Source organism: Apis mellifera, linkage group LG7 (genome assembly GCF_003254395.2).
Source record: "Apis mellifera strain DH4 linkage group LG7, Amel_HAv3.1, whole genome shotgun sequence".
Taxonomy (NCBI): Eukaryota; Metazoa; Arthropoda; class Insecta; order Hymenoptera; family Apidae; genus Apis; species Apis mellifera.
Window position 1 is genome coordinate 30,001 of NC_037644.1, and position 16,805 is coordinate 46,805.

At 30.0% G+C, this 16,805-nt stretch overlaps 1 protein-coding gene across 8 annotated transcripts in view; it reads right to left on the reverse strand.

The window, feature by feature from the left end:
* Window positions 1–14,511, reverse strand: part of LOC726399 (transcriptional activator protein Pur-beta) — a 21,854-nt gene extending 7,343 nt beyond the window's left edge. Inside the window, exons 1-7 of one of the 8 annotated variants that reach the window (XM_026441859.1) lie at window positions 8,709–9,233; window positions 5,627–5,745; window positions 5,086–5,188; window positions 4,641–4,771; window positions 4,121–4,348; window positions 3,215–3,394; window positions 1–2,712 (exon numbers count right to left, since the gene is read on the reverse strand). The exon at window positions 1–2,712 is cut by the window's left edge and continues 1,048 nt beyond it. In XM_026441859.1, coding sequence (XP_026297644.1) covers window positions 2,665–2,712; window positions 3,215–3,394; window positions 4,121–4,348; window positions 4,641–4,771; window positions 5,086–5,188; window positions 5,627–5,745; window positions 8,709–8,817 — 918 coding nt within the window. In that variant the 5' untranslated portion in view covers window positions 8,818–9,233 and the 3' untranslated portion in view covers window positions 1–2,664. Of the gene's footprint in view, window positions 2,713–3,087; window positions 3,395–4,120; window positions 4,349–4,640; window positions 4,772–5,085; window positions 5,189–5,626; window positions 5,746–8,708; window positions 9,237–14,382 lie in introns of those variants that run through there. The other 7 variants (XM_006557304.3, XM_006557306.3, XM_006557303.3 and 4 more) reach the window with 7 other exon arrangements.
* Window positions 14,512–16,805: the final 2,294 nt, after the last annotated feature.

The window sequence follows — 16,805 nt, forward strand, 5'->3', positions numbered from 1 at the left end:
TGCTAAACATTGTTCAACATTTCTTTAATAATCGTTCGATTGTTGAAAAAAATAAGATAGACAAAAAATTGTAACAATAATAATATCACAAGATAATGTTTATGACAAAGAGAATCGCGCGTGAATCTAGTTCAAACTATTCTTAAATTGAAGAGGATCGGGATATACAATATATCTTTCTCATTGATTCACCCACTCGTGCGTATTCGAATTTGTTATTGTGATTTATATTTCATATTTATATCATCAAAACCTACGTGCTAAGTAAATTCAGACCAGCCGAAATTGTCGATTTCGAAGGAAATGCAATCAAAGAAATATCTTATCGAAATAGATAATAGGTTCATTGCTAAAAAATAAATAAAATTTTACTCATCTCTTCAAACGTAAACGCGCCGATAACGCACGAATCGGAACGCGTCCATCATTAATTAAATAGCACTTTATGCGTTTAATGCATCTATGCCGCTCCGCTGCTCTTTTTTTTTTCTTATTCCGCACCAGTGCGAAATATATTTAGATTATTATTTCGATTAATCGATTATCGTTTCGATCACGAAGAAACGCAAGAGAACGGATAGATATTATTCATCTTCATATTATTATTATTATTTTTTTAAATCTTTCTTTCTTTCATTATCATTGTTGATATTAGCACAGCGTTGCAGAATCAAAGCGTATTAAGATTTTCCTTTTCCATTGAGAGAAATAACTCGACTGCGGTTAATTCTCCTTCCAACTCGGTCGTTCGTCTTTGAATATTATTATTTGCCTTCTCTTTTCCGTTCAGTATCATATATATATTTTTTCTCCATTTTTTTTTTTTTTTTTTTTTTAATCCTCAATTTCTTTCCTGTTCTTGTCACATGTTTCCTTTTGTTTTTGTTTTTTTTTTCCTTTTCCTGTGTCCAGGGAATTGGACCTAAGCGACTGCAGGCCCGCAACACCCTCAATTCGATTGATCGCGCGTTGTCAGATGATACAGTTGCCTGGGTCCATGGACATTGGCATTTCGTTACAATTATACAGTTATATAGATTCTATATAAATACCTAATATGCATTCGTATAATACATACCTAATATGCAATTGTGTTAGAACTTGACCGTCACTCAAACGTAACGTAATTACGTACGCGTGCACACCGTCTCTTGTACCGTTCGTCTTTCATGATGGAATATTTTTATGCGTGAATGTAAAGTGTGTATGTGTGTGTGTGTGTGTGTGTGTGTGTGTGTGTGTGTGTGCGCGCGCGCGCGCGCGCGCGCGCTATCTGTAAGAAAATTTTTTGATAATCTATATATATATATTTATATTTTTCCTTTTAAGTGCATGTTTAATGTGTCTAAATGTATGTGCGTGTATGTGTATACCGTTGTCTGCATTGATGTCTTTATAATACAGATACCGAACTTATATCTGCATCTGCATGCGTACTTCCCCGTACGAGTCGATGAAACAAAACATAATTATAATTAACTTTGTACAGTATACATATTATAAGGATTCATATTCGGCTAGAATTTTTTTTTCTTTTCACCTATATTTATATATTATTTCATTAATTATCTTTTTTTTTAATAGAGACGTCGTTCAGTTGTATGTAAATGAATGTATACGGTGTCGCGATTAGATTATGATTCGAATCGTTTATGCGTTAAACGAACAAGCACTTTTGTTTCTTTCTCTTAGGACTTAATCATAACGAGCATCATAAATAGCGAGCATGTTTCATGCGTTAAAAAAAAAAAAAAAAAAAAAAGAAAAAGAAAATAAAAAAAAGAAAGAAAAAAAAAAGAAAAACATATGATAGACTTTGTAAAAGAAGCACGTATGGGCAAAATTTTATTCTTTGTATGATAAGTAATCACACTTTGTATGATAAAGTATACGAAAGTATACTTTAAACGAGATCCTTTCATCGAAATTTTTCACGAGATTTATATATACGCTCATGCTTAACTCATTCTTCGTTAAGTCAATAAGTGATTGGCCGTTTTCCGCGATCAACGGGATTTTAGTCTCCACACCACGCTCTCCTTTCTCCTTGCGATATAATCGTTAATATAACAACTATTCATTTATTCATAAATTCTGAACGATCAAATTCAATTGTAACGTGATCTCCACTACAGTTCATTTCCCATTGACTAATCGTTTTTTTTTTTTCATCATTTCATAGGAATTAATGTAGATTAATCTAATTAAAGTAGATAAATCAGCTTGAAAGCTGACTTTTTATAAGAAATTTCATAAGCGAGAAAGAAAATATAAGTAACGAATTAAAATAAAATGGTAAAGATGGTACAGAGAAATATTTCAGGAAATGAACGGTAGTACTCATAACGTTAATTGATGGCAACTCGTATCCACCTAAGGACATCGCGCAATAATTCTATATATCCACGATTCCGTCGTTGCGTATTTCCATGGAATCGCACGAGCGGCAGACTCGTTTTTTATTTTGTTTCGCGCACACACACACATCATCTATTCTCTTTTAATCCACTATCCTTCACCGTTTATTTTTTCTTTTCCTTTCTGCTTTTCCTCCTTTTTGATTTTCCTTTTTTCACCAACAACTAGTGGTGGCCGATAGATCGGAAGTCAACATGACGATGATCAATTACGTCAAATATCGTTCTCTATCGGATCTGCGTGCAATTACGAATTTCTATATTGAGCAACCAGTATTGACTGGTTGTATGAACTCTGCAACGATATATATATATGTATATATATATATATATATATATATATATATATATATATATATACGATATATATATATATATATATATATATGTATATGTATATATATATTTATATATAGAATCCATTCCAGGCGAGTTTTGGTGTTTTCAGTTGACGACGAGTGACGGTGATAGTGACGGTGGCGATGACGATGACGATGACGATGACGATGACGATGACGATGACGATGACGATGACGATGATGATGACGATGACGATGACGATGACGGTGACGATGACGGTGACGGTGACGGTGACAATGACGATGACGATGTCGATGAAAATGGCGATGACGATGGCATAGACTCTGACAAGTTCCTTTAGTTCGCTTAATGACTTGAAAACGAGTTACGGTTATAATTCCAATGTTCAAGTTAAGTTAAAGCCTTTTTCACTTCATTAAGGGAGAGTCTAAATTTGGATTGGGGTTAGGCTGTTGTGAGGTCGATGGTGATGGTACCTGTGCCACCACCGAGCCCCTCCCCTCGGGCAAGACATTTCCTCCGCCACCGCTGTTCATGCCGACGTTGCTCCCAGCGCCTCTTTCTCTCATTCTTTCGCAATAATCTGCGAATATATCACGGAAACGTTCCCAGGATTTCTCTGGTACGGTGATTGCTGTTCTAAAGTGTGTCTTCACCTGTAAAAACATATTTTTTTTTATCATATTTTTCTTCTTATTCTTTTTTCTTTTTTTCTTTCTTTCTTTATATATTTTTTTTTTTTAATAGATAAATTAGATAATCTCGTTTTTTTTTCAAATTAAGGCGTATAATATTATAAAATTTTGACCGTGATTTTTTGAATCGATATTCTACATTGATATATTTGATTGGATTTTATATTATTAAACAATAAAAAATCGTAGTAAAAATATTAGTGTTAATGTACATTCATATAAGTAGTTTCCAAGTTCTAATTATATTTATGCTAATAATAATAATATTATAATTTAATTTCTAATATTATCATAATCTAAAATCATATATTATATTAAATAACATATAATATTAAGATTATATATTTCATATATTTAAAATTTAAATCATATTATACGTGCCATATTAAGATTTAAATTATCTCTTCTAAATAAATTTGCAATTATTTCGATAATTATCTTGATATCTAATAATAATTGAATAATTAATAATAATTGAATATTTATAATGTATATATACTATACATAAAATTAATATACATAAAATTTATAGATTTACAATCTTAATTTGATGAAATTAATTACAAAAATAAATTGATCAAACGTTTTATGAACTCTTTTCTCCTTCCAATCCACCCTTAGAGTAATGTATTCAGCTCATGAGTCAAGAGACACACCCTGTATTTTTAGCTAGCGATACGCACGTACCTCAGAAATTCTCATGTAGATACCACGGTTATTCTGGCCGATATCAAAATAGAAATTCTTGCTATCCACGCGCATGTATCGTCCCTCTGGTAAATCACCCTTGAAACCACCATCGTCCGTACCGTATTCTTCGAGGAGGTCTGTCAACGCGTCACGGAACTCGATCATACCCTGTGCTGGTATCGCGATCTGCGTCCTGGGTCCTCCTCGTGTTATCGTCTGCGACACCTGTGCAACAAATAATATTATTTCAACAAATATTTCATAATAGATTCTTTCTTTCTTTTTTTTTTTTTTTTTTTTTTAAATTGAAGCATGTGCAGATAAAAGCGGCTTATTCGATTAAACCACATTTTTCTTGAAATATGTTCTCCCCAGCCGAATTTCTTTCTCTAAATGTTTTTACCATCTGAAAAGGTTGACCCTTTCACTTCAAGACGGTATCCACAAAGGACAGACTCTCTCTCTCTCTCTTCCTTATCAGTTAGCGTAGAAAGTAAATGCATTGGCTGGTACATACAGGGTGACTCACCCGCAGGAAACGGCCGCGAGTATTTTCCTTGAGGTCCAAGTAATACCGCCTGTTATCCTTTGTCATCACTTCTGATTTTAATTTCCCATCATCTGGCACGTTCTCCGAGTTTGGTGGACCTATAAATTCAAAAGTTTAAACAGAGGGAAAAGTAAGGGAAAAAACGAGAAAAAAAAAAACTATTATTACAAAAAGCCTCATTAAAAAGAATGTTCCAATTAGTACATATTCTTTATATACAAACAAGAAATTTGTATTTTCTTTACGTATGTTAAGAATGTTAAAATAAAAATTGTAATTCGAAGGAAATTTTTTTCAATTGAAACCAGTGAAAATTTCAATTAAATTGATGCACAAAAATAGGAAGAGACTTTTCTTCTTCAAGGCATTATATGGAATCTTATAGCAATTGAAGTTGAAGATTGCACTTTACCTAAAGATGCATAAAAGTCACTAAACGTTGAAAGGTAATTCCGAAACTCGGATGCTGTGCTGAGTGCCAGGTAGATTTGGCTTCTCCTTCCATCGGCGCCGATCTAGAAAATAAAAATATTTTACTTTTCTTTTCTTATTTTTTTTTTTTACATTAAAAAAAAAAGAACTTTATTTTAAATTATATTTAAATCTCTTATTGACAATGAAGCTAGATAGCTATCCATAAAAATTAAGTTACTTTATTTTAATTCTTCCACATAGATATCTTAAATATTATTATATATAATATATAATTAATATTATTATTTATTTATTAATATTAATTATATATATATAATTAAAATTTATTATTTGTGGAAAATTGAAAGTATTTATATATCTAATGTAATTTATATTAATCCTTTTTCTAAATCGTTCATTTATAATTCTTCGACATCGTAGAATTTATATTTTGTTGTATCAATTACAACGATACAGTTCAAACTTAAATCTGAAAACGAGTCGACCAGGACTTGTACAAAGAATAAGTTTAAAAATACCTCGGCTACTTTGATAAATCTCCCACGTCTGTTCTGTTTTACATCAAGATAGAATCTTTTACTTTGGATCTGCAACATCTTCGTTGCCAACTCCTGTTCGCCTTGCTGACCTTGCTGGCCTGAAATCATTACACAAATCTAATTAACATCATTTTTTATATTCATCGATAATTTACAATTACTATTTTATAAAACTGTCTCGTTTCACCATGATTATATGTATAATAGTATGTAATAGTATAATAAATGTATAATTTTTAAATTGCAAATTCCTTGATGAAAAGAATAAGTGGAGACATTTTATATTTTGAACTTAAATGGAATAAAATTTAAAAAATTTTTTTATTTTTAAATTAAAATTTTAATTAAAATTATTAAGAAATTTCGTTATAGATCAATATAATATTTCCATATCTATGCTATATAATATTCCAAATTAATCTTTCTGTAAAAAAAAAAAGATTATTTTATTCTATTTTTTATGTTTTTATTTTTATTTCTTTTTCTTTTTTTTTTTTAATATATAAAATCATTCTTGTCTCAATTAGAACCAATTTGATTATATCAATTACAAGATGTCCTATATTTATTCTAGTCCATCTGATGTTATAAAAAATTCTCATCAAAGAAAAATAAAAAAAGAGATAATTTCTTTAACAAAGATAACAACAATAGAGATTCTCCAGATTCTCATTCGATTTAACTCTCTCTTTCTCTCCATCATCAATGTCTCCATAGGATTTCTCTTCTGATTCGACTGACTGACTCTCGAAACCTAAAAATCATCCCTTATTTAATGAGACACTATTTAGGATAATGTTGGATGACCAACATCCGTTGAATCCCATAGAAAGTCAAAAAACAAGTCCTGCAAAATACGTGTTTACACTTACTTAACTAAATTTTGTATAGTTAGTCATTTATAATCAAATAATAGTTATAAAAAATATATAAAATCTATATTCTATATAAAGATATATAGAACAAAGATAAGTTATATTAAATCCCATCTTTTTAATCTTTAATCTTATCTCTTTTGAGACAAATTTTTTTTAACATCGAATATAATGATTAAATATAATTTTTAAACTAGAATACATTTATAGTTCTTGATATCAAAATAAATTCAAAATCTTTTATCTTTTCTATTACTTTATATAAAAAAAAGTTTAAAAATAATACTATTATGATTTTATTCCTTCGTTCTTTTGTATCATTTGAATATAATATCCTAATTGAAAATGACTAAAACTATTTTTTATTTTTGATGTTATGTACTATTTTTGATTTTTATATACTAAATGTGTATGTACTTAATTTCTATAAAATAATATCTCTCTCTTTTATTCTTATATCTTATATATATATATAGTTAATATTAATAACAATTAATCCATCTACACTAATTATATATTTTGTAATATTTCATTTTATGAATTATTCATAAAGAAAATATATACATAGTATTTAATTTTTGGTTCATTTTAGTTTAAAAGAATAGATGTTTTGTAATATTTCAAGGAAAATTTTATCCATAAAATTAAAATTATTAACAAACTTTGATATACTACATTAGAAAAAAAGCACATACACATTTCCAAAATCAATTTTCACAAAGACAAAACTTTGTTTCAAAAGATTTTAATTCAATTTTCTTCAATATCGAATCATAATAATACTTTACATTACTTCGTTACTCCAGAATACTTGTAATACTCTACATTCATACTATTCAACTATTTCAACAATGATTAATTGAATATTGAAAAATTGCCCGTTACTGGAGAAAGGATATCCGGTCGTTCCAACGATTGCCATGGTTGCTTTACGATTATCGCTGGATAAAAAAGAAGAAGTAGTAGAAGAAGAACAGAGAAGAGGAAAGGATTGCACGCAGGTCAGAGGGACAAGGGTAAGGAGTGGAAGTCCGGAAAGAGGTCACCCAGTGTTTATTGGGTCAGCTCTTTACCGGATTCCCTCGAGCTACGGGGAGAGTTTCTGGGTCGGAGGGGTATCGGAAATTTGACGATCACCATTCGAGGACAAGGTGAATCTAACGATACCTCGTTTTCTACGAAACTTGGCGATGAAGGATAAAAGCGGAATCTTGCAAAAGGGCCAAGAAGGATCAGGATCCAGCAGGAGCGAGAGAGATGAAACGATGGAGTTATGTTGTTAGTCCTCGTCCTCGTCGATCAATAACAGCTGCACCAAACAGGTCAACGACCCGTTTGGTGCTCCTCTCAGACTATCGAATACACCTCTACATAATTTTTTCATCTTATCAGTCCTGTCTTTTCTAAGAAAAAAAGGAAAGAAAGAGGCTTTTGGCCGTGGACGAGTAACTCGATTGAGCCAGCCATGGTCGAGAGTGCAAGTACAAGTCGTATTGGGTTTCAAAAGAAGGATAGATATTTAAGAAGGGATTTTTATATAGGAATTAAAATGTTTTCGATTGACGTAGATAGAATATGTGGACTTCTAAATGACGTAACTTTGGATTTACTAAAATTGATATAGGATAATTTTTATAGAGGATGGATTGTTCGAAGGAAATTATTATAATTTCAATATAGAAAGTTAGCACGGTTATTATTAAAAGAATATATATGCTTTTGATGAAATGGAGTTTAAGAAAATTAATATTTGTTTGGATTGAAATTTTCTAGATGGAATAATTAATAAGAGTTGAAAGAAATGAATAGATAGAATGTAATTGTACTATGTTGAATACTTTTTATAACTAGTATCAAAGATATTACTGTTATCAATAATATTGATATATTTCGATCAGTTATTTGAAATATATATGAAACATTTATATATGATATATGATAATATATGAATAATACGATCGTTTTCGGATATTATGATATTTTGATGGACAAAGAGAAAGGAACAAAAAGAAATTATAATTAATGATTGCAAAGGAGATTAAAAAAAAGAAAAAAAATACAATGCACAATTTGAAACGTATATTCATGCTCGTAAGTCAGAGAGAGCCGAAAGGATTGATCCCCTGCGCGAAACGTGCGTCGAACGATCGATCTAACTGTAAAGGGTTTCCCTCATTATTACGTACTGGACTGTTGCAAGTTGCCCGGAATTGGGACAGGGCTGAGATCGCCCTGGAAGATCCTGCTCTTGAACATTCTGCTTTGCCTATACACACGACGATATCGATAGTTCATGCATATGAACCCCGTTTCTTCTCTATTCCTATCCTCCTTCTCATCTCCCTCTGCTCGCCTTTAATATTTATACTCTCTCTTTCTTCTCTTTCACTCCTTTTTCCCCCTCCCCCCTCCTTTCTTTTTTTCTCTACTCCTCCAATCAATTTCCCTCAATCAATTACTACTTTCGATAATTTCCTTCTATTCTCAAGATATAACATGTTTCTTCGACTAGTGAGTGCCGCTTCGTGTGCATCTTGCTGCCGGTTAATCGTAACCGTAATATCGCGCCCTCGAGTCCATGCCTATATCACGAGCCTGGAAATTGGGACAGGGTCGAGAACACTCTATGAAGAAAAGGCCTCTCTCTCCTCGACATCCCTCTTTTCTTTCTTCTCTCCGTGTTCGTTGATACGTCTTTTTTTCCCCCCCCCTTTTTTTTTTTACGCGCACTCTCTTTTTTATCCCCTCTCCTCCTTCCCGTAGTTCTCTCTCTTTCGTCTTCTTCTCACCCTCCACACCCTTTCCCACCCATAACAGTCTCTTTAATCTTCGTCCATCGACGAAAACGACAGTTGGAAGGACGTTTTCCGTATGCTCGATGGATTTCGCATGATTGCATCATCGGCTATCCCGTTCCTCTTCTTCACACCCCCGGGTTTCTTTTCCATCCCCTCTTTCACCCAGGCTCCTCCGATTTACAGTTCCTTGGAGAAAGCATTAATATGCAGAACATAGATTTATCGTTCTTCTTCTCTCGTTTCGTCACGTCGAATAGGAAATTCATCATATCGCGAGATGATTTCACAGTTGTTCACCGTGTCGACCATCGTCCTCGTCAGCCTCGAGCTGCGTCTCTGCGCAACCTGGCTCACCAGTACGCTCGTCCGTCATTTTCCACTGCTCTCACAACTGCTTCTCGAACCCCACCTTTGATCTCTGTCACTCCGCTAGGTCACCATTTATTATCAGGAGACGAGGAACGTGGTCGAACTAGATTCTCTCATGGAAGAGTGGTGACTAGAAATTATTGATCGACATGATCAATTCTATCGAACAGTTTAAATACCATTTCGAGAGGCTTCGTTTCTTCATTAACATGTCATCACCTTGCACAAATTTTCTATTTAGATTCTACGTTTCTTCATTTCCTCTCCATTTCTATTTTTCAAAAAGTTCATTATCCTCTGCCCTTTAATCGTTGCAAACTTAGTTTCCGATTCACTCAACTCAAACAGAACATAACGCTAATTAGATAGAAATTTACCATTATTTTGAAATAACACCTCGAATCACCTCGTACTCTTTTTTCTTCAACAATAAAAATCATGGATTACCATTATCTTCTATTTTCGAGAATTCTTTTTACGTTTCCGTTATTTTATCCAATAATCCCTCGATCTTGACGTGACATCTTCGTTGAAGTATATCTTCACACGTGAATTAAACCGGCATCCTCATCGACGACACACCTTTTGTGAAATCTTATGTAACCGGCACATTCTCATCCATTTTCCGTTGCTCGATTAAAGAGAGGAGAGAGAGAGAGAGAAGAAAAAAAAAAGCCCTTATGAAGAAGTCTCCTCACGATCCCATGGACGCATCTCGGACTTGTTCCCGGATTTATGAGGCGGACTCGATGTGGACGTCGACAACGGCGAGGCACGAAGGGGGCGGGTACATTGATCTCTGCGCCTGGAGCACGACTCGTGGCGCTGCACCGACCTGCCTCAATACGAACTGCATATTTCCGTTCTTCCTTCTGCGCTCTCGCCTCTTCAACGCCCCCGCAACCGCCACCACTAGGATATCGTTTCCATGAACGTCGATCGCGTCCGACCAACTGCTTGCCTTCGACGCATCAATCCTGATATTCTTTTCTTCTTCTTCTTTTTATTTTTTTTCTTTTTTTTGGATTAACTATATGTGGATAGCAAATAGAGAAAATTAGAGGGTTCAAGTTGTTGTCCTTTAACTTTTAAACTTTGCGGATTTTTCTTCGAATTGATTACATTAATCGAGAAATTTCCTTGTTTTTATTTTTTTTATTTTTTTTTTCTCAAGAAATCGTCACTTTTTTCGTTCGCGTTGATAATAAAAAATTGAATACTTTGAAATTAACTGTAAATTGAATTAAATATAGAACTTAAGTAAGTTCGAATATGTGAACGAATTATTTTGATAGGTTTCAAAGTCTAAGCTGAGATACTTTGAATAGTATTGTGAAAACTGATCGATTCTTATTATTTTTCCGAATATTTCTTCACTTCTAATTATTAAAATCTCGTCATTTTTATGTTAAATATAGTTTTAAATGGAAATTAAATTTATATATTCGAGTCACAAGTTGTTTGTATCTACGAATATTTAATAATTCATCAAAATAGGTGCATAATGTTGACTTTGATATAATATAATCGGTCACAATTATGATACGTTATTATGATGAATTTGAATTGCATAATTATATTATAATTATCATGTCTAATTATACAACTATATTACGATCGATTACGACATTGTTGGCTGATTTTCAATGGTACTCAATCACTTAATGAATTTATGAGAAACGAAATCAAATATAGATAAATGTATAATTACTCTTAAACAATAAAAACAATAAAAAAATTTTAAATAATTATTATTATTTTTTTTACTATTATATTAGTATATTCAAAATTTAAAATTCTTCTAAAAAAAATTCTCTCTTTCTCTCTGTATATATATATAGATTTTTTTTTTTAATAAAATTTAAGCAAAAAAAAAAAAAAAAAAAAAAAAAAGAAAAAGAAAAAGTTTTTCGTTTAAATTATTTTTCTAATTGTAATATTTTAAACAAAAATTAAAATATTTAATTTAATCGCATAAGTATTTAACTTAATTTCAATTTATTTTTTTTCAATCTATATTACTAAACAATGATTGTGAAAGATAAACAGTAAAGATGGTTTGTACATTATGAACGCATCGTGCGCATGCATGATTCATGATGAACACAACCTCGTTGAATTTTTGTACCGTTAGAACAAGCTACAGGTTTTCTTGTGATACTTCATTCGATATGATTTCTATAGTTCAATATATTTCTCTGATATTTCTGTTCGCTAATTTTTAATATTTATTTTAAAATTATCAATCTATAATAAAAAGTTATATATATATATATAAAGATAGTTATAATTAATGTTTTATTAATTAATAATTAATAAAATAAAAATAAAGATATATATATATATATATATATATATATTATATAATTATGATATCAATAAAATTATTTATGATTATCAATAAAAACCAATATTAATTTGGTTAAAATGTCTATATTTATTAATAATAAAATTAATAAATCTAAATCCTATCATTTTGAATAATATTAATTCAAGTATTAAAATATCTTTTATATTTTATCTATTATTAATATCATTTTATTTATTACATAAAAAATTTCTATAAATAATAAATTATTTAAGAAAAGTGATAAGTAATTGAAAGCAATTAAAAAAATAATGATGCAATATGATGTAATAAAAATGAAAATTTTCATTTTTATTTTGTGTTTATGAGAATATAAATATATAAATATATCATCATAATTTTCATTAAAAATTTTTTTTAAAATGTTCTAAATATAAAAATTTTTAAGAATTAATTAAAAAAAAAAAATCAAGAATAAAATAAGATTTTTAAGACATAAAAATGAAATTTATTCGTGAAAAAGAATATTGAAATTCAAGAAGTTAGAATCGAATTAAAATCAATTCTTTTACCAAAAATTATAACTATTAGATATTTTGAAAAATTTAAAAGAAATGAAGAGGCAATAAAATATTTGAAAACATTACTTTCAAATTTTAGATATTTAAACTTTTACATTTTTTAATGAATAACTTTAGATCAATATTTATGAAAAATTCTTATCTAATGTTAAAGGCAAAGTGATTAATCATCTATTTCATCATTGATCATGAAAATCACGTGAAAAGCGAATTTTTTTTTTTTTTTAATTCAATGGTATAAAATTATTAATTTTATTATCACTACTATATAAAATCAAAACATTATTTTTTAAACTAAAAGAAATCGAATTTTTCACTATATTTTTATTAATCTTCTTAAAAAGTTTATTTTAAATAAAATATATATATATACATATATATATAAATATATAAATATATATATATATATACATAATATTTTATAATTCTAAATATTTTATAATTAAAATTGTTTAGATCCTTGATATTATTCGAAAACGATGTATTTGTTGTTTTTTGTTAAATATATTTATATTTATTTAAAATCTAAAAATAATTGATCTAAAATAATTGATCGCAATAAATTCGAGTAGAATCGAGCAGTAAATTTATTTACGCAGCAACTATTAATTAAATCTAGATTTTAATGAACTTTTGGAATAAAGAAAATTTGAGGTTAGATTTGATTTGATTTGATTTCATTGACTTATTCACAAGTCGATGAGTTTTTGCGAAACGCATTGTGTACTATTCCAACGTTGACTTCTGAATCATTTGATTTCGTTACAATATTCGTTGAAACGAGTGACGAAAGCGCCAATGGATTTCTGTGAATTCCGCTTTCGACTGTTTCTCACGGTCGGTAAATTATCTCCGTGAGAGACGTGGCAGCCGATAAAGAATGCAAGATTCGTCAAGTTACATATATAAATTTCTAATCATTAAAAAAAAAAGAAATGATATTAAATACTTTTTATTTTCCATTTTTGCATTTTTTATATTTTTCTTTGTAAAATATATACGAATAATAGTTTTGTCAATTTCGAGAATCTCAAGTTTTTCCATAATGTCTGGTCTGCTATTTTTAATCTAAAGTTTCTTAACATTTACCACTTTACTGAATCATCGAGCAAATATTTCAGTAGCGTATATACGCAACGTGTCATTCGCAATTTAGCTTCTAGAACCTTTTTTTTCTTCTAATCGAAACTAAAATGCCAACATTTAAGAAAATGAAACCCGTCGACTAGATTGAGGTCTTGCGTCACGCGACCTAACCTAGACATATCTATACAAAATTTCTAGGGATGTTTTTAGAGACATTACAGAGAAACAATATATTTTATCATATTTATAATAAATCTAAGATTTGTTTTTTAATAGATGAAGCATATACTTACTATTTTTTACATAAACTAAAGTCAATAATAAATTTTTTCCAAAAATCTTTACAATTTTTAATATTATCTATGTTGAATACATTGTTAAATGCATGGATTACAATGAATATTTAAGCTCGATTTTCAACGATATGCGAAATATTATAAAATTATCTAATTATTTAACATTTATTTAAGATAATATTTATTATGTTCAATTCTTGTCAAAGTCAAAGCAAAATAATATAATTCGTTAAAATAATATAAGTTTAATTTTTATAAGAAATGTTATATATGTATTTAATTACAAATTATTAATTTTCAGATATTTATTATTTACTTTTATAAATATAATTAGCGAAAATAAATTGTGAATATTATTATTTAGTATTTCTGATACATATTTTAAAAATATGAAACTATTAAGATTATTGAATAACAGCTACCTTCAGGACACCAGTATTGTATTTTGCCCATAGTGTCGCCCCAACCATTCACTGCATTTTGTTGAATATCGCCTTGCGAAATTTCTACGATTTCTCCCATCGTTTATTTAAACACTTTCAAAAAAAAAAAGAAAAAAAAAAAAGAAAAAAAAACACAAGAAATTCTATTCTTGTTATAGGAACAATTGATATTTTAAAATTTTCTTATAAATATTTTTATAAATCCATCCAAAATTGATATAGCTTTCATTTCGATTTTCATGTAACTATTGAACCACCAGCACATTCAATATTCCTTTAAAGTTAAAGACATTGGCGAGATGAAATCTCACGAAACTCTCACATTAGTCACCATTTTAACAAAAACGAAAAAAAACAGAAAAAATATTCATTTCTAAATAAGAGTAATACACTTTGAAAAATGATTACACGTTCACCGATCAAATAAAACACTCGCGTAACTCATTCGAGAAAATCAGTTACAGATTTCATGTATGTCGCGAACTCGATTGATCGCATGAGTGACTCGATCACGAACTCGCACTATCTTCACAGTGCATCGGTCTTCAAGCCGGCTTTACTGCTGAAAAATTAAAGCAGGATTTTCAATTGGCGTCGAAAGACCGTACGATGAACGAAATATTGTAACACAATAATTTCTTCGAAACTTTCACAAATACACATAAACGTTGTGATTAAGAACTTGAGAAATAAAAAAAATAAAAAAAAGAGAAATCGTCGTAACAATTATCACAAGGAGAACGAGATGAAAAAACCATTAATGAAACAATTCCGTCATCTTGTGATGACACATCGCGTTTGGTCGATTGGTCGTTGTCATTGCGCTCTCTTGCACTCGATACCACACAGTTCGTCGCAAGATCATGTAAAACATATTGTTGAATGGGAAATTGGACAAAGCAATATCCAAGTAATAACGACAAAGCGTCGTCGAACACGAAATTGTACACGAATGACGTGCCGGTCATTCATGGAGCCCGCCGTCATGCTGATGGAATGCGCACATCATGGTGGTGAAATCGTAGCGACCAATCAGCGTCCATCTCGCACCGGCTTCTGCGTTCACGAACCATGCGCGCCACGTGACTTCACTGCTCGACCACGTGACAGAGTTGCACCTCCCACCACGAGGCTTAGCACACGACATGATCGCATGACGTCACGACCAGCTGACTGCGCTAGTACGATTCCCTACTCCTCTTACTCGTCCTGCTGCTGTCTGCTGCCTACTGCTGCTACTTTTACTCCTTCTCTGCTTGACTTCCATTTTTCGATGAATCCGTTTTCAACGCTCCGAAATTGATGCGATGCGATGCGTTTCGCACGATTCGCCCGCCCGCCCGCCGAGAATAGGTTCAGAAGGTGATTTTGATGCGATGGCAAAGCTTTTCGTGGAGATTGGAAAACAGAGTAGTAGACAAATGCTGCATAAGAATTATTCGAAGAATATTCTAAAAAGAAATCTACAATTTAAAATGTAGATAATGTAGAGAAAGACAGAAAAAAATCTCTTTGACGTATTTCCTAATTTTTAAAAAATTTTATATATGGATTAAATTTAATAAATATTTATGGAAAACGTAGAAATTTAGCAAGGCAATATTTCAAAGAATAAAAAGCTTCTTTTATTGTAAATATTTCGCTGTAAAGATAAATGTTTATCTAAATTTACTTAATGATTTATGATCCTGGTCTTCTAATATAACTCGATAAATTCAGGAGTCAATATTATTAAGTAAAATATTTGCAAAACTAGTTACATAATTTTTAAAAGATATTATTCGAATTATACTTAAATTACATAAATGTAAATATAAATTATAAATGTTAACGAGACTGTTTTATAGATAGATAAATTATTAAAAAAATCCTTGATATGAATGTTGATTTTTAATATAAAGCTTTTGTATTTGTAAATATATATATATATATATATAATTTTTTTATTACTTTGTTTACTCACCAGGATCGAAATCAGTCCCTCCAGCATCCATACCACCTGGATTTCCATATCCTAAAAAATAAAAATAATTTTTATTATTAATAATTATACAAATTGCAAAACGTATACTAGATAACATTTATTTCGTATTAACATAAACTATTTCAAAATATATCATGATCAAATTGCTCTTTAATATTAATAAAATAAATGGAATAAGAAAGCACATCATATACATATTTTGAAATCTTACATATGGAAGATCAAAATGAAAAATTGTAAAGCAATACAAAAAATACAAATAAGATAACTATAACAAATAATAAAAATAAAATATATAATAATATAATAGTATATATTAATTACTTTACTGTTAAATATCATTAATAATTAAAATCAATGTTTAAATAACAACAATATTATAACAGTCAACATTACTACTTGTTATTATTGTCGTATT